The following is a 24,903-nucleotide window of genomic DNA, read 5'->3' on the forward strand; positions in this document are numbered from 1 at the left end:
AGAGAAAGATGTTTTAGAAAACAGTTTCAAGGTTGTTGTCTAGAAGGATGTTGGTATGTTAAGTTTTAGGTGACAGAGAGAGAATCTGAGGAATAGTTTATAGGAATTTGAGGGACTGGGGGCTGACCTAGGAAAAATTTGGCCTATTTGTGTAACAGTCATGCACCAAGGAAAACAAAACAAAACAAAATGGCTGGGGATAAATGGGTTTGAAAATCACTGCCACAGACTTTAGACCTAAAATCGCTGGGATCACCAAGTGAGAAAACTGAGGCTCGGGGAAGTGAGGTGCCTTGTCCACGATGTACTTAGGGAAGCTGCCATGCCCAAATGGCATGTGACTCACTGAGAGACCGCAACAGGAACCCAAGAGCTGCCTCAGTGACACATAGGAGTTCAAAAACAAGAGAGAGAAGTTAAAGGGAAGAAGAAAGGAACTTTGCCCTGTGGGACAAAACACATGCTGAAGTGATGGGGCCCCATGGTCCCCTAAGATAGGTTGGAGTTTGCCTTCTGTTCCAGTTAGAAAGCCCCATTTGCACAGTGGCAAGGCCTTTCCAAGGGTTAGTCCTCACATGTTTGTTTCCAGGCAAGGGCCATATGGAGCCTCCATAGGTAGGCACTGTGAACCCTCAAGACTGAAGAGAAAAGGACCATAGCCCCTGTTCCTACTCCTGGCCCAATGCTAAACTTCAGTAGGCCATTCCCCCAATTCTGGAGCAGATAGGAAAGGCAGATGGAAGAGAATGTACACCCCTACATAGTTCATCTGGACAGTAACCAGGAGCTGACCCAGGGTGGGCGTTTGGACGAACTCAGCCTCCGTCCTGCCTGGTGCTGGGATCAGCTTACACAGCTTCTGTGTCCACAGGGCACAGAGAATACATTGTCCATAAGGAGGATTATTCTGTACAAGAAGCTCAGACAAAGGGAGAGGTTGTTTCCAGCTGCCTGGGGGAGATGTGAAGGGGGTGGAAAAAGGGACCAGCCTTGCACTGGGGCATTCCTGCAGAGTTCAGCTTCTTCTCTGTGGCAGCACAACAGTAGGTAGGCAGTTACAACCCCTTCAGCTCAATCCTAATGCTGGGACCCATTATGGAGTTTTAAGGAGCACTTGGCTACAACCTATCTATCTTGGCTGTTTCCCAAAAAAACGACAGGGTTGAGTGAAGTGCACCAGCTAAGTAGGGCAGCAATAGACACCAGAAAGGGAACCGAATGGGGTGATTAGCACAATGAGCCAAAGAGAGATTCAGCAATGACTGAATCCCAGGCTCAGGGCAGAGCTGGAGAGGGAGAGGTCATAGGCAATGGGCCTTATGCTGACATTGATTGGATAAGCTTCCACCTTCAGCAGGATGACCTCTGTGCTGTTGTAAGTTCTTGATGTTTCACAGCTGCTGCTTCTTTCTCCATCCTAGACACAAACCTAGGAGACAATGGCCTAATCTCTTTCTCCAGGGACCCAAGAGTAGGAGAAAGCACAATCTCCAAGCCAAACGGAGCAGTCAAAAACAGAAATGTTACCAGAGTAGGCCAACAGTCACATTTTGGAAATCCTAAGTCTGAGCCAGTAAGTAGGTTATGCCCCCTTCTTCAAATGAAATTCTGTATGTATTCCCTCCTGAGGGAATGAGTATGTTAGAGGTGGGAGATACATACATCCTCTATTGAGGCATTTACTAGGCTGTATAGACTCCAAAGTAGGAGATGCTACTGAGGTGTAGCCCAGATAATTTTTTTGAGGATTGGGGGATAAAAATGACAGCATGTGCTCCTGCAGCGATGAATGTAGAGGAGTCCCTCTAGAGGAAGGAGTATTTGCTTAGGGTCACAAGATGTAGGTGACTTCCTGCATATGTTCCTGTTGGGGCAAGAGGACATTTCCATTCTTGGATAAGGAATCCATTTTAATAGTATGATGGAAATGAAGTGAGTATTAGCCTGCGACACAGAAAAACTTGGGCTTGGTGCCATTCAATAGAAGGAAATCTTTTGGTGGAGGAAAGGACAATAGTTACTAAAAGATGCTCCAGGGGTTTCAGAGAAGCACAGCTCAAACTCTACCCAATATGCCAGTTAGCTCTGACATTTCCAGTGGGAAGGGAAGAGGTGAGAAGATAAAGAACACCTGAGCGGGCTGATGAGGCAGAACAGTTTAAGTGGGGGAAAGGTCTGGCATTGCCTCAGAGCTGATGACCGGACTCCCCTGCTGCTATGTATTGTGGTCAGTGAGCTATGCGGATACTGCTCCTTGTCTTGATGGAATGGTAACAGATGTTGACATCTGGGACCACTTTTCTAGTCCTTTGCTGCCACAGCCTGGCAGAACTTCATTTGGCACTGAACAAATGCCAAAGTACCAGTGGGTGACGGAAGAGAACAGAAAACAAGGCAGCTGGAAGGTATGAGCAGGAGGGAAGTTGCAGCATTTTCAGATGAAAGCTAATTAAAGATACGGAAACTTTTTTATGGAGAACAAATTAGAATTGCCTTGCAGCACTCTTGAAATTGCCTCTGATCCCTATGTAGTGCTCTCATAAATTACAGTCAGACAACCCTGAGCCAGTGAACATCAATTTAAATAACTTTATTCAGAGGAAACCTTTGGTCCACTTTTGCTGACTCAATACCTGCCAATGCTGACAACGGAGTACTAAGAAAGGCAGGTTAGTCTAAATGTCTAAATTCACTTTGTTCAACTTTATAAAAGCAGGCAAAGCTACTGGGGGTTGCCCCCCTTCCCACCATCAATCTGGTCCACCATTTGGGCCACAGATTTAGGAAAATGAAGGAAAGCCATCCTGGCCAGAGTCAAGGAACTGGGCACTATTTTGAGGTCAGCTAAACCCTGATGGCAGTGTGAAGTGCAATTCTCTTCTCCCTCCAAAATAAGAACCATGAGTCTAGGGGAAGGGGCTTCTTCATGTGCTAAGGAAAAATGCTTTCCCACATAGTCCTGCTTGGCAGAGCCACTTCCTGAGAAGGCCTCGTGTGTACAGGGTGGGGTAAAGGATAGAGGACTTTGTGACTATTTGCCAGGTAAGAGCTGTGTTTGTTGGCTTCTCAGAGGATAGAAAGAAGAGCAGGCCCAAGCTTCACCAGAGCTGTGGATGGGCATTTTTTCTTCCCCCTGGCCCAGAAGCTTCTTCACCTGCACCTTAGAGGAACAGCCAGGATGAAACCCGGGCAGGAGGGCCTGCAAAGACAGTGTGCCTCTAAGAACACAGAGGTTGCTAGAGTTTCTGGCAGCACAAAATAAGCATAGCCTTATTTGATCTTGTGTCCATCAGTTCACCATTGACATGAGGCAGTTTCAGATCAGGGTAAGTTCTGGATCAAGGACTATGGAGGGTGGTGGGGAGAAGTAGCTATAGAAACTATAATTTATTGAATACCCATTATTTCATATACTGTGCTAAGCACTTTACATTCGTTTCCTCATTTTAATCCTCACAACAACCCTATGAGGTAGGTATTATCACCATTTACAAATGAGAAAACAAGCTCAGAAAAATTAGGTCACTTGTCCAAGGTCACACAGCTAGTCAGTGGTGGAGGTGGGATTTGTCTGTTGCTGAAAGCTCATGTTCTTTTTATTGTACCCATCTAGGTGAGCCTTGAGCAAAAGGTAATTTCACTGCCCAACTCTGCAAAGAGCACCAGGGAGTCGAGGTTGCCAGCCACACTCACCGCTGGTAGGGATGCATTGAAGCCGACTTGATGTTGGTTTTTATTCCACTTGGCATCTTCCCTGAAAGGAATGTGAAAAAAGACATCTCAAGCAAGGTAAGACTTTCACAACAAATCAGAAATGTGGTAATCTCAGGTTCCTTCTGTCACCTCCTCTATCATCTCAGAACCTCTGTGGCATCTGACCCTGTCTGGCAGAGTTCAGAGGTATGGTTCTTCACCCAGCTCTCTCCCTGAAGGTGTCCAGGAGGAAAGAAATGATATGGGAGAACAGTCTGCTCATCCACTCCTAGAAAAGATAGCTAAACCTGTGTGATCCCCATTTAATGTCACAGGTAAAAGAGTACCATGTTCTCTCATTGTTTTTCTTTTTCATATTGTAAGAACTGCAGAATCTCTCTTTGTTTTAATTGTCCCTTTTCCTAGACAGCCTGGAGGAAATAACTCTTCTAGCTGCTTGCATCTAAATTGTTCTAAAAATGAGTAGGAGACAAGGCAGAAAGCCAAGAGCAAGAGAGGCAGGATACAGAGAAAAGAATACATGTAGGACTGGGAAGCTGGCCTGCTTGTCAATTCCTGAGGCACCTACTAAATGGTCTCGATTAAGATCTGACCACTGATTTCTCTACCTAAGAAGAGACACTGACAACACATCTAATATCAGAATAAATGGGACAGAAGGATAGTTGACACAGAGATGTAAGATGGGGATGAGAGATGAGAGCAGTTTCTGTTACTCAAAGTTCTTCCTCACTCTCTGGTGCCCGTTGCAGAGTCTTAGATGAGATTTTTACTTCTGAAAATTATATCCTGGGTCACAGTGCAAAGGAGAAATGGAGAAAACTTCTAGGTCTAGAGATGCTGGAGGCCCAGATAATCTAGCTTATTCTCACTCCCCTGCTCAAAGTCAGCCTTATTTCAATGCCTGCCACCTTACCTGGTTGACCAGCTGGAGCCATTTGTACCCCACTGAGAATTGGCTGCTGCTGGCTTGGAGCTCCTGCCATCTGCACCTGCTGTAATCCTGAGGTTCCTGCAAGGATTGTCCCAGCTCCTGGCTGGCCTGGCTGGCCAGGACCACTGCTGCCTGAAGGTCTCCAATTAGACAGTCCTTTTCCAAAGGCAACAGCTGCCACCAAGGCATTAGTGTCTGTAGGGTTAAAGGTCTGCTTGTTTGGACGGAGACCTGAAGAAAAAGTAAGTGAGGATCTTGAAGTATGCCTCTGCTACAGGACTGAACCTGGCAGCTGGAAGACCAGTATGAGTGCCAGGGTTTGGAGTTCTGAATTCAGCAGTATCTAGACTCCCTCACAGCCCAGAAAAAGAGCCAGAGGACCCCCAAGCCTATCTCAGAATTCTCTCTTCTTATTTTGCCCATTTCCTCCACCTGCTTCAGGGCTGGCCTTAAATACAAAAGACAAACAGAATGGATGCAAATCCCTTCCTAAGCAGTTCACTCTTGAATCCTAACTTCACTACTCCCAAAATCACCATTCCTATTCCAGTGATCTTATACACCTCTCCTTCTCTGTTTTGCCACCAGTCCCACCATACCTCCACTCTCTGATTCTCGCTCCTCTTTGCTGATTTTCTCCAGAAGGTTTGAACACATTTTATTCAAGCTCTGGATCTGCTTCTGTAACACACAATTTTGTGCAGAGATTAGGGTAAGTAGGAAAAGATATGGAGAAATTTATTCCTGTGCTCTGCCAGAAGCAACTTAGGTGCAACCAACTATGTATCCCTACTAGACAGGAATGGTAATGTGTAGCTTCTCGTGATGGAATGGGGATGGGGCAGCAAGGCAGTGACTCAGTCCAACCTGGGCTGCATCTGCACCAATGCGGGCAGCATCTGTCGTCAGTTGCTTCTCCTGCTCTTCCACTTCAGGGTCAGGCTTGGTTCTCAGATGGTCCGGGACTACCTCATGACTGAAAACGGGCACCCGTCCTTCAGTCTGCCGCTGTAACACACAGATTTTATTGATCCTACTATGCACTCCAGGAAGATTCTATCTGGCCTTATATATGTTCCCATCCACAGGCAAACAGTGCATTTTCAAGGAAAATACAACCTGAGACATAATATTTAGCTTCCTAGGATACATCCTCCTTTATTCCATCCTTCATTTTTTTGTCTTCTCACATCCGTATCTCTACCAGACCTAGGGGCGAATTAAACTATCGCTGTCTGCCAAGTTTCAAAGACTGGAATAGACAAAGTCACAAAAGGATAGACTTTGTGGCTTGAGATACATGTTGGTGAAGAAAGTTATTGGCCTTGGTGACATTCCCTCAGATTATGATGATTTGGGAGTGGCTCTCCCACCTTCAGAAGAACAAAAAGCAAGGCCTCCAAAATTATTTCTAGGCTCCCAGCAAGTAATTTCCCTAAATACTGAAGAAGCCTAAAAAACCCCTTAATTTCACAAGTTGTATTCTTTTTCTCCTCTTACCATGAGATCTTCATCTCGGTCTGGAGACAACACCAAAGGGATGATGACCTGGTTACGGAACAGCGGTGTTTTTTCATGTTTCAAGACCTTGTTCAGAGTGTTTAACTGTCCAGAAAGCAAGGCAAAGCTGTCCAGGACAGAGGGCCTGGTGGTGGTAAGAAGGTGTCAGAATGTTCCACCCCTTCCCTGGGTGGTTCTTACTAAAATAGTCCTAGTTCCTTCAGGCTAGGAACACTCAGATTCATCCCCAAAAAGTCTCATACCCCTACGACTAGCCTAAGTGGGAATAGACTAACAGGGATGATAGGGCTATGAAGGAGGGATACACTTTCACGTTATGACACAGATGCAGAAAAAAGGCAGCTCATTGTTTGAATGGGGTGAGGAACAGTGGCAAAAAGCCTCCTTTCTAGCCTGGAAATAGGATCCACACTTCAGAATAGGTTGGATCTAAAGGACTCAGCCACATCTGTGGCAAGAGATCCAGCATGAATAGAGCTATAGTGGGAGGACTTCTTCAACAGAAAAGTCCAAGGGTAAGAATTGAAAGCTAGAAAGAGCTTGGGTTAAGAAACTGAGCATTTCTCTACTTCCTTGCCATGGAAGCCACTTGCTAAATGTTAGGAAACCCAGCTCTTTCCAAATCAAAAGATGTTTGCAAACTGATAAAATGATTACATCATTAGAAACGTCCTATTCATTGGGAGGCTAGGCCCCCACCCATAAGCCCTCCCTAGATTGCCCTTGCAATTCTTACCAGGTCAGCCGATCATACTCGTTCTCCAACTTGTAAATGAAACTCCCCAATGAGTTCTTCAGATCAGCCACTTGACTCAGCAGTGCATCTAATGATGCCTCAAGCTGCTTCTCCTCCCTCTGCACCAATAGGAACAGGTCGGTTACCCAGATAAATGAGTATGACACATAGAAAGAGGGGCTGAAAAGCCAAGGAGATGGTGTGCTACACCAGTCAGGTAACACAGGAGCTCACTGGCATACGATAGCCAGGTTGTTTTCTATCTTTGGTATTTGGGTTACAGACAGCATCAGCCCTGAGACCTTTCAACCTGTTTGCCTGACCCCAAGTTCTCCCACCAACTGATTCCTTTTTCCCATCACCTCCTAATCTATGCCTGGTTTTTCTCTGTATTAGGTACACCCTACTCTCCCTCACTGAGACATTTTTGAGAGACCCTAATGCCAGATCATTATCTCATGTGCACCTTTGTAGCACATGTACTCCAGCTTCCTCCGTCCTAGCATCTGTGAACCTGGCTGTCTTGTCAGTCTCTGCGAAATCGGCCTACTCATGAAGACTTCTCTGAATACTAGCCCTGCTCTCCCCTTTTCCTCCCCCCACCAACCACTCCACCTTTCCATCTGCTCTCAGCATTTTACATTTCAACCTTCTCCTTGCTGAATTAATGTGCACTCATCTATCTCTGTGTCAATATTTCCGTGCCTCTTTCACAAGCTCGGTCAACCCATTAACATTTATTGAGACAACCGGCTGCAAGAAACTGACAAATAAAAAACAAAAACCACACATGCTCCTAAGCACGGGATAAACAAATTAAAATATTGGGAGTCTGTAAAGCATTTCCTTCCCATCGGTGGTCTCCTATTTTACTCCATTTCTTCACCCTTAACAACTGCAGGGCACAGGCTGGGAAGAGTGATGCAAAACTGTCTCGCAAATCTGCTACAGTGCCTGACAGGAACTTGATCCTGGGTTCCACCATGGCCTCGGATTATAAGCTGCTTAGCTTTCAGCCACTGTAGCCCACAATTCCCTCACTGCTTGGGCTTCTCTCCAGTTAGATCCCCTGCTATATCGGCATCCAACCGCCTCCATCCAGCAGCCTAGGACAGGGCCTGAGCCAGCCCACCACCTTCTTGAGCCGTCTTCCTTGGACTGCATCTCAGCCTCCGCGTAATACAACCTAATCCTTTCCCACGCCAAGCAAATAGGTGCTGCCTCCTCCCTCCGGATTTGGCCCGACCATCTCCTGTCAGGTGAGCTCCACCCCCACCTCTTAACTGCGCCGCTCCCTCTCCAATTAGCCTCGCCCCCCAACCCACGTTTCCTAATCAGCCGCAGGTGCTGCCCTCTCTTCTCAGTCTCAACTCTTCATTCTTCTTAGCCAGCCCACTCTCGGTCCCTGTACCCTAACTGGCCAGCCGCTAATAGGCCCAACCTAGCTCTCACCTGCATTGCTGCGGCCGGCTGCTACGATTTCCACTTCCGGTTCTCCGTTTGATGAAACGCCTCTGAGAAGGCTTCGTCCACCAATCAGAAAACTGGAATTTGGCCCTCCCACCCACTTCCGGTTCCTGCTGGCTGCCGAGGTAGCCAGGTCAGGGGTCAAGAGTAGACACCTTCGCTGCCCTGGGCCGGCGCGGGAGGGCTGTGTGATGGCCTCGGAGCGCTCCGAGCCGGAGGTGAGGGGCAGAGGGGCGCAGCACTGGGCCCCGAGATCCGAGGGGGAGGGTCCGGCGGGCAGGCAGGCGTGGCACTGGCCTCCTGGGTTTGTGGGGGTGGCGAGGCTGCGTAACCTTGGCTGGGGGCTGCCCCAGCCCCAAGGGCCCGACTGTGGAACCCTGCGGACTATGGAACGCTGTTCGCAGTTTCCTCGGGGAGCTAAAGGAGTAACTCTTAGGTTTGTTTTGTTTTCTGAAATGTCATCCGCGTCGTCCACTCTTGGACCTAATGATAGTGGTATTAACAAAACCAAAACTTGTATTTTAACTTTCTGTTGCAGTTTCAATAGGCAACGCGGCAGTAGATTGACTTTGCCGGTTTTTGCATTTTTTTTTTTTTTAAGCATTGGAATGCCATAAACAGCTTGAATTCATTTAGTTCTGGGGCTCATGCTTTTAGAAAAGCAGCTTTAGTTTCATGAAAAAAACATTTGAGTCGAACTGAGACCTCGTTCCAATATTGGCGCTGTCACGTAGTTATCTGTGCAACCTCCGGCGAGTCTTAACTTCCCGGATCCTGTTTCCTTCTTTATAAAATATATAGTGTGTTGTGAGGATCACATGTGATGAACCAGAAAAGGGATATGAGGTATTCGTGAGATGCTAACGAACATGCAAGGAAACATATATGTTGTGCCATTCAGACTTGCACAAGGAAGATGGCATTCTCACAGAGGAGAAAACTGAAAAATCAGAAAGATTAAGTGCCTGACTCAAATGCCACTCATCCAGGGAGTAGCGTTTTGGAGTTAGAAGATCTGAGTTTAAGGGCCGGGCGCGGTAGCTCAAGCCTGTAATCCCAGCACTTTGGGAGGCCGAGGCGGGTGGATCACGAGGTCAAGAGATCGAGACCATCCCGGTCAACATGGTGAAACCCCGTCTCTACTAAAAATACAAAAAATTAGATGGGCATGGTGGCGCGTGCCTGTAATCCCGGCTACTCGGGAGGCTGAGGCAGGAGAATTGCCTGAACCCAGGAGGCGGAGGTTGCAGTGAGCCGAGATCGCGCCATTGCACTCCAGCCTGGGTAGCAAGAACGAAACTCCGTCTCAAAAAAAAAAAAAATAAAAAAAAAAAAAAAAAGAAGATCTGAGCTTAAAATCTCAGATTTGGATAAGACACCACCACTAGGAAAGGTACCAATATATTAGTAGGTGGTAAGGGTGAGGGATGTGTATAATGATACAAATAGTATTCATTACTGCATACTTACTGCGTGTTAGGCACCATTCTAAGTGCTTTACCAATATCACTTAATCCATTCAGCCCTATGAAGTGAACACTGTTATCATCTCCTTTTTTTAGTTTAGGAACTGAGGCACAGATATTAAGAGTAGCAAAGTAGGTGGGGCGCAGTCACTCACATCTGTAATCCCAGCACTTTGGGAGGCTGAGGCAGGTGAATCACCTGAGGTCAGGAGTTGGAGACCAGCCTGACCAACATCGAGAAACCCCATCTCTACTAAAAATACAAAATTAGCCAGGCATGGTGGCACATGCCTATAATCCCAGCTACTCAGGAGGCTGAGAGAAGAGAATCGCTTGAACTCAGGAGGTGGAGGTTGCAGTGAGCCAAGAACATGCCACTGCACTCCAGTCTGGGCAACAAGAGCAAAACTGTCTCAGAAAAATAAAAAGAGTAACAAAGTTACACAACTATTAAGTATTGGACTCCCAAACAGATGGCCAGGCTCCAGTCTTTGTATTCTTTTTTTTTTTTTTTTTTGAGACAGAGCAGAGTTTCCACTCTTGTTACCCAGGCTGGAGTGCAATGGCGCAATCTCAGCTCACCGCAACCTCCGCCTCCTGGGTTCAGGCAATTCTCCTGCCTCAGCCTCCTGAGTAGCTGGGATTACAGGCACGCACCACTGTGCCCATCTAATTTTTTGTATTTTTAGTAGAGACAGGGTTTCACCATGTTGACCAGGATGGTCTCGATATCTTGACCTCGTGATCCGCCCCCCTTGGCCTCCTAAAATGCTGGGATTACAGGCGTGAGCCCCTCACCTGGCCCCAGTCTTTGTATTCTTAACCATATTGTTTATAGTATAAATAGTAAGTTGACCACAGAATGGTAAATCTCCAGTTCACTGGGATTTGGTGTAGTAAGGCCCAACATTGAATAGGATAGTAGGAAACCATGCCTTATTTAAAATAATCAGTCATGTTCACAGAGTGGTAGAGTAGCCCATGTGTCAAATATCAAAATCAATCAGAAATATTAATACAAGAAAAACCATGAAACAATTCAGAGTGTTTCATTATAGATTAAAGTGAAAGGAAGTGGAGGGCTGTTGTGGGAAAATACAACATATCTTTTAGGCAGATAGTCTAGAATGGCACCATCCTATAGAAATCTAATGCAAGCCACGTGTGTAATACTAAGTTTTCTCATAGCCACATACAAAATAAAAAACAAATGAATTTTAATTATATATTTAACCCAAAACTCCCATTTTCAAAATGTAATAAAATGCAAACCATTATGAGATAGTTAACTTTTTTTTTATACTAAGTCTTTAAAATCTAGTGTTGCAGTTTGCACTTACAGCACATCCCATTTTGGTCTAGCAACATTGTAAGTGCTCAGTAGCCCCATATGGTAGTCTTTACTATATAGAGCAGTGCAGATCTAAAGTAATTTCAAGTCAAGACACACAATCCTGAGAGTCTCATCCAGCCAAAAGTTAAGCATTTTTTAAGTTCCTGATTTGCATTTCTGAAAATTTTATCAGAAAGTAAAGAGATTGAAGAGTTCTGTCCCTGGGTGTTATAAAGTGATTGATTTTTAGAGACTGTTAGGATCCCAAGAGAGAAAGACTGGGCATAGTCAGATTTAGAAAATCATTCATTCATCATACACTTGAAATATTTTACAAGGGCTGCTATGGAGTCAGAATTGTGCCAAGTATCAAGTTGGATACCGAGCAGTGTAAGACAGACATTCTCCCTATCTTTATGGAGTAAACAAGGATTGAATTAGGTTAATAAGTGCTGTAAAGGAGTGAATTAGGGTGCTTAACAGGGATTCTTAATCTACCTTGTTAAGAAGTCCGGGCTGGGCGTGGTGGCTCACACCTGTAATCCCAACACTTTGGGTGGCCGAGGTGGGTGGATCATGAGGTCAAGAGACTGAGAATATCCTGGACAACATGGTGAAATGCACCCCCTCCCACCATCTCTACTAAAATACAAAAATTAGCCATACATGATGGTGCACACATGCAATCCCAGCTACTCGGGAGGCTGAGGCAGGAGAATCGCTTGAACCTCGGAGGCAGAGGTTGCGGTGAGCTGAGAACGGGCAGTTGCACTCCAGACTGGGCTACAAGAGTGAAATTCCATCTCAAAAAAAAACAAAACAAAACAAAAAAGAAGTGGCGAGGTGAGGGGTTGTGGATCAGGAAGACTCAGAAGAATGACATTTAAGCTGAAACCTGAAGAATAGGTAGAAGTTACCTAAAAGAAGAGGCAGAGAGCATTGCAGGCAAAGGGAATAGTGAAGATTTCAGATGAGAAGGAGCCCATTGGAGCCTTCAGAGAACTAAGAGGAAGCAACTCCTAATGTGGATGCAGTGTGACAGTGAGAATAGCTAACACTTATTGAATGCTTACTATCATCTGATGCTCAGAAATTATCTAAAAGAAGTACTTTTATTATCCCTGTTTCACAGACAAGGAAACTGAGGCGTAGAGAGTGTAAATCTCTGCCAAAGCCATATAGTTAATAATCAGCGGAACCAGTATTTGATCCTAGGTGCTCTAACACTAGAATATGTGCTTTTAACTGAGGGGGGATTGGTGAGAGAAAAGGCTGGAGAAGATGCAGCTTGAGGCCATGCTAGAGGCTCAGGGCTTCAACATATAGTGGCAAGGAGATTTTAGCCAGTTCAAGAGGGGAAATAATTCACATTATTTTGTGGGAGTGTGTTAACAGAAGACAGCACAAGGGTTAGAAAAGACTTTTAAAAAGTCACACCTTTATCACAAAGGGACAGGTACAAGAAAAGCAACAGATTAATGAGATGGACCATGCTTCATTTATCCTGGTATATATGGTATGTAGCACAGTAACTGGTAATGTTTTATTTATCTTGATATAAATGGTATGTAGGCCTCAATAAATGTTCCAGATGATGATAGCCTTTCTCTCCTGTTTAATTGCAGCAACATTCCTATGAAGATATTCCTTTTTTTTTTTTGATATGGAGTCCTGCTATGTCACCAGGCTGGAGTGCAGTGTTGCTATCTCAGCTCACTGCAACCTCTGCCTCCCAGGTTCAAGCGGTTCTCCTGCCTCAGCCTCCCAAGAAGCTGGGACTACAGGTGCACATCACCATGCCCAGCTAATTTTTGTATTTTTAGTAGAGACAGGGTTTCATCACGTTGGCCACGATGGTGTCAATCTCTTGATGTCGTGATCCACCCACCTCAGCATCCCAAAGTGCTGGGATTATAGGCATGAGCCACCACATCCAGCCTATGAAGATTTTTATCCACATGCTATCAACGAAGAAACTGAGGCCTGGCAAAATTAAGTAATTTGTCCAAAGTTACCTAGATAGCAAATGATAGAACCAGATTTGAATCCAGGTCTCTGATTTGAATCCAGGTCTGATGAGTCTTCCTTACCAGACTACTGAGAGTCATGAACTTCAGACTCAAGGGAGATTAATGTTGAGGACATGAAGCTCCATGTGAGTGTGGATGCTCTGAGAACTAATTCAGGGATTCTTATCTATCTATCTATTTATTTTGAGACTGAGTCTTGCTCTCACCCAGGCTGGAGTGCAGTGGTATGATCTCTGCAGCCTCCATCTCCCAGACTCAAGTGATTCTCCTGCCTCAGCCTCCCAAGTAGCTATGATTACAGGCACCTGCTATGAAGCCCGGCTAATTTTTGTGCTTTTAGCAGAGACGGGGTTTCACCATGTTGCCCAAGTTGGTCGCAAACTCCTAAGCTCAGGTGATTCACCAGCCTTGGCTTCCCAAAGTGCTGGGATTACAGGCGTGAGCCATTGCACCCGGCCTAATTCTGGGATTCTTAAATGTTAATGTAGAAGAATCACTTGGAGATCTTGTTAAAATGTAGATTCTGGAGCCCATCAATCTACATTTTTTGGGCTGTAGATTGATGGGCTCCAGAATCTACATTTTAACAAGATTAAAAAAGCAATGGAGCTTTTTTTTTTTTTTTTTTTTTTTTTTTGAGATGGAATCTTGCTCTGTCACCCAAGCTGGAGTCTTGCTCTGTCACCCAGACTGGAGTGCTGTGGTACAATCATGGCTCACTGAAGCCTCAACCTCCCTGAGCTCAGGTGATCCTGAGCTAGCTCTCTGAGTAGCTGGGACTACAGCCACATGACACCACACCCAAATTAGAAATAATTTTAGTAATTTTTTGTAGAGACAGGATTTTGCCATGTTGCCCAGGCTAGTCTCAAACTCCTAAGGCTCAAGTGATCCACCCTCTTTGGTCTCCCAAAGTGCTGGGTTTGCAGGCATGAGCCACTGCACCTGGCTGTTGCTTGTTTTTGTAGAACCACTACAAAAGTTATCCTTTGGAGCACTTACTTGGTTTGTAATAATACAATAGTTAGAAATGATTATTTGATGGATATTTTTGTCCTTCATTATAGAGTCAGTTTTACGAGAGCAGGGAATGCAAGTTTTTGCTTTTCATTTTATCTTTAGGACCTAGCCCAGTGCCTAGGATGTACCAGGCTTTTTATAAATTTGTTGAGTGAATGTATGCATGCTGCCTTTGTTCTTTTTGGAATTCAATGAGGACTTGATGGCATCCTGAACAAATTAGCATGGAAATTAAACTGGAGAAATTTACTAGAAGAAACAACACTAAGCTTCACCATAGAATAATAGGCTGAATTTATCCGATGTGACAGGACTAACTGAATAATTGTATGTGTCCAAAAAAGCCAGCTCATGAGTATAGCATGGGAAATGTGTTTGAACAGCAGCACAGGTGAGAAAGTCATGGAGGGTTCCTGAGCAAGTATAACTCAGGAGAATCTGAATCTGTGACCTCACCTGAGTATTATGTTCCATTCTGTTCCCACATTTTAAATTGTAAAGTAGACCAGCCAGAATTCATTCCTGGCCACATAATCTAAGATATAAAATAGTGAGGAAACTTGAAACCATGCCATTTGAGACATACTTAAAGGACCTGAAGATGTTTATTCTGGAGAAGCAAAGACTTGGGGCTGTCACCCCGTGTTTAACAATAGACTCTCATTTGGCAGAGGGCAACATTCTCTCTGTGTGACCTTAGGAGGTAAAACAAAAAGTGGGTTAGATATTTTCAAGACCACAGACTTTAAGAGTGGGTCAAGATATCTAAAAGACAGATTCTGGCTCTATGTGAGGACATTTCCAAGTCTGCCAACTAAACAGGTATGAGGGAAAAAAAAAAACCTGCAGTGAATGGCTGTGCAGGACTTCTTCTGACTCAAAGAAGCAAGGTAAACAGCAACACTTTGTTATTACTAATCTGTGCATTTATCCACATTACTTTTCACAAGGTGCTTTCATACACCATTGCGCTAGGTGGTATTTTGTAGAGGAGGAAGCTCACCCAGAGTCAGCTATCAAATCACAACACTTTCCATAACACTGTTCTTTCTGGAACAAAGCTAATGGAACCTAAAGCAAATCTGTTAGAACCCCCATTTGGACTTCCCAGCATTCTAGGAACAATAAAAAAGAAGATACTAGTGAAAACTTGGTAAAAGCAATGTTTGTGGAAACAAAGAAAAAAAAAAACAAAATAGAATAGCTTACTTTTTCCATAAATGATTGAAAGATAAAGTGAATAAAGGACAGGATCTCTAGCAACAAAAACCATCTTGATAAAAGAATGAAAAATTAGAAATTCTTGGTAAGAAATTAAGAATAACCAGAAACAGAGAAGAGAATAAATATAGCTTGTGAGATTAGTTTTCCTTGTTCATACATGTATTCAACAATTATTATTAGAACACTTAGTATGTTTTGGCACTGTGGTAGGTGCTAGGATTACAGCAAGAAATGAGGGATCTGTGGGGATCGCTCCCATGTGAGGCCCCTAGGAAATGGGCCTCGCCATACGGTGAGCTTGAGGCCGGACACCAGACTCCGCTTTTCTTTTTTCTTTCACTTCCGCGCACTCTCTCTCTCAGGTTGAACGAGACATCTACGTTGGCGGTCTCAGGGACTCCCGCAGGTCGGTAGCCCCCCAGCAGACATACCGGACCCCAACAAAGAAATAATGCATCGGCCAGGTAAAGTGGCTCATGCCTGTAAGCCGAGCACTTTGGGAGTCTGAGGCAGGTGGATCACCTGAGGTCAGGAGTTCAAGACCATGCTGGCTAACACGGCAAAACCCCATCTTTACTGAAAATACAAAAATTAACCTGGTGTCGTGGCATGTGCTTATAATCCCAGCTACTCGGGAGGCTGAGCCAGGAGAGTCACTTGAACCCAGGAGGTGGAGGTTGTAGTGAGCCAAGATGGCACCACTGTACTCCAGCCTGGGTGACAGAATGAGACTCTATCTCAAAAAAAAAAGAAAAAGAAAAAGAAACAATATATAGACATGGCCTCTACCTCATTGGATCTTCCAGACTTGTAAGGGAAACAAACATTACACAAATTCTTTTCTTTTTTTTGTTTTTGAGATGGTGTGATGGAGTTTCGCTCTGTTGCCCAGGCTGGAGTGCAGTGACTCCATCTTGGCTCACTGCAGCCTCCACCTCCTTAGTTCAAGCAATTCTCCTGCCTTAGCCCCCTGAGTAGCTGGGACTACAGGTATGTGCCACCATGCCTGGCTAATTTTTGTATTTTTTTTAGTAGAGATGGGGTTTCACCATGCTGACCAGGCTGGTCTGGAGCTCCTGGCCTCAGGTCATCTGCCCATCCCAGCCTCCCAGAGTGCTGGGATTATAGGCATGAGCCACTGCCCAGCCCCTGCAATTTTTTTTGGAGTTGGAGTTTAGCTCTTGTTGGCCAAACTGGAGTGCAATGGCACGATCTCAGCTTACTGCAAACTCCACCTCCCGGGTTCAAGCGTTCTCCTGCCTCAGCCTCCTGAGTAGCTGGGACTACGGGCACATGCCACCACACCTGGCTAACTTTTGTATTTTTAGTAGAAACGGGGTTTCACCATGTTAGCCAGGCTGGTCGCAAACTCCTGACCTCAGGTGATCTGCCCGCCTCAGCCTCCCAAAGTGCTGGGATTACAGGCATGAGCTACTGCGCCTGGCCACAAATTCTTAATTATAAACTCTGTCTGGTGTCATGAAGAAAAAATATAGAGGAGTGTGTGAATGCCCAACATAGGACCCTAACTTAGTGCAGACAATCATGGAAAGGTTCACTTATTAAACCTAGATTTGCCATGATTTTAGTCCTAGAAGATTAGATGACCATGCACCCAATTCTGTCCTTACAGTTCTGACCCACTGGACATGTGCTCTTCCCCTTTAACCCCTGGCCCAGTATGGGACAAAATTCTTTTCCTTGGTTTTTCCTTGCTCAGCTGAAACAGTCTGATATTTAAAAAAAAAAAAAAAAAAAAAGTGTTTAATACCAGAGAACAAAGGGAAAGTGGTATTGACACTAGTGTTAAGATGATCTCATCTTGAAAAAAGTTATACTAGTTATTAGTTTTAAATGTCCAGTTTGCTTTGCTTAGAATACATGGCAAGAGGGGAGGAGGTAGTGACAGGGAGAAAAAAACATAGTGAATTCACTATTTAGCAAAATTTTATTGAACATCCTATGTGCCAGGCACTGCACATAGGCTGTGGAGATAAAGTAATAGATAAATGACTGCTGAATTAGGATAGCCTTCCTGTTCTTATAATGCTCTGAGCCCTCATTCTTTAAAGAAAATTCTTTTTTAAAACTCCAGTAAGTCTCTTGTACATCGCTTTCTAGATAAGAACTTTGGCAGGACCCCAGCATAATCAGCACATAATATCCCACCCATACCAGCTAAGTCATACCTGAAAGAGAGATTGTCTGGTTTAGTATCCCACCTCAAACCCAAGGATCAGAGAAAGAAAGGGCAAGTAATTGCTGTGATTTCCTTCTTTGCCAATACATAGACCCCTTTTCTGTTTTTAGGAGTGTGGCAATAAGAGTGTACAATTTGGTGGGACTTTTCGAGGGGGTGGGGTAGTTAGGAGTAACTGTCTCTAATTTTGATAGCTAACTTGGAAATCATTTTGCGCATACTGGTTTCCAGTGCTACTTTAATCATCCTTGACACCTTTCTTTTTGTTACTTTCCTCCTATGTCCTAACTTACAATTAATCACCAATTCTTGTCTGTCCTATCCTAAAGATCCCTTGAAATGCAACTAAGTTCACTGTTTAGTTCAGCTGACTTCTTGTTTTCCATAATAAGACTTTGATGGTGAACGACAGTGGTGGTTTTATATCCTGGCATTATGTTGCATTATCTCATCAAGGACCCAGTCTCAAACAGTCCACAGAATGGCTACTTTGAGTAGCTCTAGTCTAAGCCACTGTCATCTCCCCTAGTTGTTGGGGAATGGAGGGGGTCTTTCTGAATCACACAGTAGCCAGAGGGAATTTTTTTAAATGCAGATAGAATGTTACTGCCTTGCTGTATCCCTTTAGTAGCTTAAACTCACTCATGGGATAAATCCAAAATCCTAGCCAGGGTCTGTCTCAATACAGTGTTGGAAAGTAGTGTAATAGAGAGTAGTATCTCCCAAGGTGTGATTCCATTTTATTATTGTTACTATTTTCTTTTTTGAGACAGAATCTTGCTCTTTTTCCCAGGCCAGAGTGCAATCATATGATCATAGCTCATTGCAGCCTCAATGTCCTGGACTTAAGCAATCCTCCCACCTCTACCTTCTAAGTAGCTAGGACTGAAGGTGCTCACCACCATGCCCGGCTAATTTTGTGGGGGTTTTTTTTTGTTTTTTTTTGTTTTGAGATGGAATTTCGCTCTTGTTGCCCAGGCTGGAGTGCAGTGGCTTGATCTCAGCTCACTGCAATCTCTGCCTCCTGGGTTCAAGCAATTCTCCTGTTTTAGCCTCCCGAGTAGCTGGGATTACAGACATGTGCCACCACACCCTGCTAATTTTTGTATTTTTTATAGTAGAGTTGAGGTTTCATCGTGTTGCCCAGGCTGGTCTTGAACTCTTAGGTGCAAGTGGTTTGCCCACCTCAGCCTCCCAAAGTGTTGGGGTTATAGGCTTGAGCCATCATGCCCAGCTGTTACTGTTTTTTTTGTTTGTTTGTTTTTGAGACAGAGTTTCGCTATTGTTACCCAGACTGGAGTGCAATGGCACGATCTCGGCTCACCGCAACCTCCACCTCCTGGGTTCAAGCAATTCTCCTGCCTCAGCCTCCTGAGTAGCTGGGACTACAGGCGCACACCACCATGCCCAGCTAATTTTTATATTTTTGGTAGAGATGGGGTTTCACCTTGTTGACCAGGATGGTCTCCATCTCTTGACCTCGTGATCCACCTGCCTCGGCCTCCCAAAGTGCTGGGATTATAGGCGTGAGCCACCACGCCCGGCCTGTTACTGTCAACTTTTATTCTTACCGGGCATTGTGCTGAGCACTTCATACGCACGATTTTCTTTGATCCACAGAATAGCACTTTAGATTGGTGTTAGGATTATCTCTGTTTTACAAAGGAGGACACTAAAGCTTAGAGAGGTGATACAAACTTTCCAGTGTCTCACAGCTAATAAGTGGCTGAATTGAGATTCAAACCCAGACTGTCTGAACCTGAAATTCTTGCACTTGGCCTCTACAGAGCACTTTTTTTCCCTTTCTATTTATTTATTTGAGATGCAGTCTTGTTCTTTAACCCAGACTGGAGTGCAATGGCATGATCTCAGCTCACTGTCACCTCTACCTCCCAGGTTCAAGCGATTCTCCTGCCTCAGCCTCCCGAGTTACAGATGTCCACCACCAAGCCCAGATAATTTTTGTATTTTTAGTAGAGATGGGGTTTCACCATGTTGGCCAGGCTGGTCTCAAACTTCTGACCTCAGTTGATCCACCCACCTTGGCCTCCCAAAGTGCTGGGATTACAGGCATGAGCCACTGTGCCTGGCCCTTTTCTTTTTTTCTTTTACCTAGTACTTTTGCATATATTTTAGGTGCTTGATAAATGTGAGCTTCTCCTTCTTCCCTTCTGCTGTCATCCTTATCGTTTTCCAATACCTGTTTCTCTATCTTTTTACCCTTTCCTTCTGTCTTCACAACCATTGTGTCTCTGTTCTCCACACTTTTCTCTGACATCAGAAACTCTTCATTATTGCTTTTCTAGGGCTTTTTCAGTCTTCTTTCCATGCATATTTCCCAATTTTGGAAAAGAAAAATTCTTCACTTTCTTTCAACATGTTTCTTAACAGGTATTTATTAACTTCTATTCATTTCTCCTCTACTACCTGCTCTTCAGTTATTGCCACCTAGTGTCCTTCCCCTCATTAATCAGGGACACAGAAGGAGAAATTTGCCATTTGTGTAGGACAGACAAGAATAAGGGAGTAAGGAATGCGACAGATAAGGATTAATCAGGAAGAGACATTGGGGAGTTCAGACCAGTTGACCTTTGTTTCTTCTGTGAACTGTGGGCAAGTTTATCTGCTGCGAGTGAGGGGGCTGAAAGATCAGAAAACCTCCTGTGGGGAACAGGAAAGACTGCTGGCCAGGAGAATTCAGAGGACTGGGAAAGGCCTGCTAGAGTGGGCCCTGCTGGCAAGGTGACAAGTTTCTTTCTGTCAGAGTGCATCTGCCATAGTATATGTGTAGGTAGGGGAAAATGTCAAATTCATCCCAAGATAAGATTTGACAGGACTTGTGTAGTGGAAGGACAAGGACATGGGCAAGGGAGCGGATGCTTGTTAGCGCATTGATGAAGTGGCTACCTATGAGGCAGTGGAGGCAAGAACTAGAGTACTGACAACTGAGAAGTGCAGGGGTGGAGACTGACCCACAGAGGTTTGATTTTGAGGTATTCAGAAGGTTTGCTATTTCTTCGGTGAAAATTTCTTCAGTGCCTGCTGTTGTCAAGACTTGTTAGGAGTAACTGGCATTCATGTAATGTATTAGGGAATTCTAGTATTTGTTCTGTTTGCAGAAATTTGCCAAGCACAGAGGCACAAAACTAGAATCGGACACAATCCCTGCTCTCAGAAGCTTATAGTTTATAGGTATAACTCACATAAACATTGCGGAAACAATATGGAAAGGTCACTTCATCTATATGGAGGTTTGTATAGGGCAAACAGGAACAGAGAGTTAAGAATTGATACCCCAGGGAGCGACAGTGGGGAGTGGGGAGTTGGGGAGGGATAACATGGGGAGAAATGCCAGATATAGGTGATGGGGGTGGAGGCAGCAAACCACATTGCCATGTATGTACCTATGCAACAATCCTGCATGCTCTTTACATGTACCCCAGAACCTAAAATGCAATAAAATATATATATATTAAAAAAAAAAAGAATTGACACCCCAGGAACACCTTGAGTGGAGGTTAGGGTAAACTTTTCACCTCTGCTGCTTTGCCTCTTACAGATGGTGAGTTCCTTCAGCAAGTTATTTACACAGTGATCTGTGTATTACAAGTACTCAGTGCCATTTTTTAAAGATGTATTAATGTCTCTTTGTTCCCAGGTGGAAGAAGCCGGGCAGGTGTTCCTGTTAATGAAAAAGGATTATCGAATCTCCCGAAATGTTCGCCTGGCTTGGTTCCTCAATCATCTGCATCAGACTGTGCAGGCCACACCCCAGGAGATGCTGGTGAGGCCTAGACACATGAAGATGTGAGGGGCTAGCCCAGGAGGATCTGTTTTTTAGGAGAGTGGTGGAAACAGACAGGGAGGGAGACTAACTCTGAAGGCTCTCAGTCTGGGTGGGGCAAGGGACTACCTACAAGATGATGGAAATTTAAAAAATATTTTTTCCAGAGAGTGAGAGGAAGAGTATATGGTTAGATTGAGGGCGGTAGAGCCAATGATGTGTTGTTTGGGATAACAAGGCAGGTCCTGGGAAGAAAGTGGTGACTCTTCCCTGATCCTTTCATTTTCTTTCCTTCCTAATTTTCAGCTTCAGTCTGAACAGGAATTGGAAGTCCTCAGTGTCCTGCCCCCTGGGTGGCAGCCAGATGAACCAGTGGTCCCAAGGCCATTCCTCCTTGTACCTTCCACCCGGGTCACCTTCCTGGCTTGGCAGTATCGGTTCGTCATTGAGCTGGACCTTAGCCCATCTACTGGCATTGTGGTAAAGGATTGAAGGGAGACTCTGGGAAGAAAGGATGGGGTAGCGGGTGAGGAGGAGAGGGAGAGGCCTGGCGGGGAAGTGAAAAATGCTCCCAGCCTACCATTTTGGAGAGAGGACAGGCTTATAAAGGAATGGTGGGTATTTAAAAACAGAACCGGGCCAGCCGTGGTGGCTCATGCCTGCAATCCCAGCACTTTGGGAAGCTGAAGTGGGCTGATTGCTTGAGCTCAGGAGTTCAAGACTAGCCTGGGCCACATGGCAAAACCCCCCTCTATAAAAAATATAAAAATTAGCCAGGCATGGTGGCATGCACCTGTCCCAGCTACTTGGGAGGCTGAGGTGGGAGGATTGCTTGAGCCCAGGAGGTCGAGGCTACAGTGAGCCATGATCAGACCACTGCATTCCAGCCTAGGCAACAAAGCAAGACCCTGGTTTTGTTGTTTTTATTTCCAGAAAACACCTCAGAAACTGTTCCTTGTGTGGCACTGTATTTGGGTGTGTGATCAGCCATAAGATAAGGATCCTTCTGATCCATGGAAGCTGCATGTTTCTGCCCTCTGCCTAGAGTTGCCATTGAATCCCCTTGAGCACTCTTTCTCTGCATTGCCCTCAGGATGATTCCACGGGAGAGATCTTATTTGATGAAGTTTTCCATGCCCTGTCCCGCTGCCTAGGTGGGCTGCTTCAGCCCTTCCGAGTGCCTGGGTCTTGCATCGACTTCCAGCCTGAGATCTACATAACTATTCAGGCCTACTCCTCCATCATTGGACTGCAGTCCCACCAGGTATTGCATCTTTTCTCCAAGTTTGTACCCTTAGACCAAATTTCTATTAGTCCTCTGACCATGTTCTTATCCTGTCTCTACTGTGTGTCCCCCAAGTCCCCAGCTCTGCTAGCTTCTTGAACCTGTTTTGTACCAGTTCCTCTGGACTTAAAGGGCCTTCCCATAGACTTAGGGTCAGTTGGTGTTGATTGGACAAGTGCCTTTCTCACCACTCCTATAAATCTCTTTGGTTCTGACCACTGGATATCTGTTTTCTCTGTTCCCCTCTTCTCCTTTAGTTCTATCAGATGGTTTGCTGATATACTGGCTCCTGCAATTCCCCCCAGAAGATGGTCTTTTGGAATGGTTTTGTGATTTTGAAAGACAAATAACCCTGAGATATAATTGATTTCAAGGATAGAGGAGGATCATTTTTTGTTTTTTTCAGGACAGAGTTTCACTCTTTTCACCCAGATTGGAGTCCAATGGCGTGATCTCAGCTCTCTGCAACCTCCACCTCCCAGGTTCAAGCAATTCTCCTGCCTCAGCCTCCTGAGTAGCTGGGATTACGGGCACCCACCACCACTCCTGGTGTGTGTGTGTGTGTGTGTGTGTGTGTGTGTGTGTGTGTATTTAGTAAAGACAGGGTTTCACCATGTGGACCAGGCTGATCTCAAACTCCTGACTTCAGGTGATCTGCCCGCCTCAGCCTCCCCAAGTGCTGGGATTACAAGTGTGAGCCACTGCGCACAGGGTGGGTCATTTTTTTGAGGGCCATGTGAACTACTGGGTATAATGCTGACCACACAGATAATTACAGGGCTTATCCAGCACTCAAGTAGGCTATCACAAGACACTCCTTTTGGAGAATGGCCAACTCTGTTACTGGAATATCTGTTTTTGGCTTAGATAAGCATTGGCCCAGTTTCTCCTCATCTGCTTTTAACCACCCTTAATCCATCGGTAAAGGCTTTCCCTGAAACTGTCCCTGATGACTGCATTGTCACCTTAGCTATCAAACTGGCTTTGAGAGGCAAGGTATTGGAAATAGCATCTAAGGGTCTGAAACATACAGCAACAGAATTGGTGCATACTTGGGTCCCAGGGCAGTGATTGCCAGCCCTCTGCCCTAGTTTAAAGTGCTTTCCCAGTATAGCTATTAGGACTCTCAGTTGTGGAATGCATCCCCAAATGGGGGCCAGGTTTTATAAGCACTGATAGCCAAGGCAGGGAGAGCATGGATGTTCAAGTAATCACTCAAAACTTGGTTCAGGTTGACAAACACTTAATGATGCCTCATCTATACCAGGCCTGAGCAGGTCCTGAAGACACAGATGAATCAGACCCTGTCCTTGTCCTGATGGGAGAAGTTGAGAATTTATTGGGGGAGACAGATACTAAAGGAGGTAATTGCAGTTGAATGTGATAAGAACACCAATAAGATGACTCATGCTATGGGAGCACTAAGAGGGAGCACCCAACCAAGCCTGGGGCCACAACAGAGAGGTCTTTCAGACACAGCAGCATTTGTTTTTTGTTTTTCTGAGACAGAGTCTAGCTCTGTTGCCCAGGCTGGAGTGCAGTGGCACAACCTCAGCTCACTGCAACCTCCACCTCCTGGGTTCAAGCGATTCTCCTGCCTTAGCCTTTCAAGTAGCTGGGATTACAGGCACCCACCACCATGCCTGGCTAATTTTTGTATTTGTTTTCTAGTAGAGACAGAGTTTCACCATGTTGGCCAGGCTGGTCTCAAACTCCTGACCTCAAGTGATCTGTCTTCAGCCTCCCAAAGTGCTGGGATTACAGGCATGAGTCACCATGCCCAGCCCAAAGCAACATTTGAACCTAGTTTTGAAGAAAGAATTGAGGTTAACCATTCAAAGAAGGGGAAATGGACTCTTCTGACAGAAGAAATAGGGACCAGAAAAAAACAAACACATGGTACTATGAATCTGCACTCTCAATCACAGGTGTTTTAGGGAACTACATATTATTCAGTGTCAACGGAGTAAAATTTGACTGTAGAGAGGGGTGGTAAAGAGGAGACTGTAGACATAACTGGGAACTGGTTATGAAAGGCCATGAATGTCATGCAAAGACTTTGTGCTTTATTTTATGGTGTTCAGTGTGGTAAATAAGAGCACTGGATCTTATTTTTAGTAGTTGTTTCTGGGTATTCTATTAAATTCCAACATTTTATGGAATTTTCTTCTAATCTTGTGAGTGTATCT

The 24,903-nt window shown here is 44.9% G+C and overlaps 2 protein-coding genes across 7 annotated transcripts in view; one reads left to right on the plus strand and one right to left on the minus strand.

The window, feature by feature from the left end:
• Window positions 1-2,962: 2,962 nt before the first annotated feature.
• MED8 (mediator complex subunit 8) lies at window positions 2,963-8,400 on the minus strand. The gene is given in 10 exon segments (XM_009001056.5): window positions 2,963-3,133; window positions 3,136-3,159; window positions 3,162-3,199; window positions 3,694-3,754; window positions 4,631-4,879; window positions 5,248-5,329; window positions 5,516-5,656; window positions 6,149-6,293; window positions 6,906-7,024; window positions 8,358-8,400. Coding segments are annotated over 10 exon segments (900 nt in total). The 5' UTR covers window positions 8,364-8,400; the 3' UTR covers window positions 2,963-3,098.
• Window positions 8,401-8,494: 94 nt separating this feature from the next.
• SZT2 (SZT2 subunit of KICSTOR complex) overlaps window positions 8,495-24,903 on the plus strand; it is a 69,835-nt gene continuing 53,426 nt past the window's right edge. For all 6 annotated transcript variants that reach the window (XR_013519969.1, XR_013519970.1, XM_078331437.1 and 3 more), the window contains exons 1-4: window positions 8,495-8,590; window positions 21,304-21,429; window positions 21,736-21,909; window positions 22,523-22,693. Coding sequence is in view for 4 of the 6 variants with exons in the window: in XM_078331437.1 (XP_078187563.1) it covers window positions 8,564-8,590; window positions 21,304-21,429; window positions 21,736-21,909; window positions 22,523-22,693 (498 nt within the window). In the remaining 2 variants the exon portion in view is untranslated. The remainder of the gene's footprint in view (window positions 8,591-21,303; window positions 21,430-21,735; window positions 21,910-22,522; window positions 22,694-24,903) is intronic.

Source organism: Callithrix jacchus, chromosome 7, assembly GCF_049354715.1.
Source record: "Callithrix jacchus isolate 240 chromosome 7, calJac240_pri, whole genome shotgun sequence".
In the NCBI taxonomy this organism is placed as follows: Eukaryota; Metazoa; Chordata; class Mammalia; order Primates; family Cebidae; genus Callithrix; species Callithrix jacchus.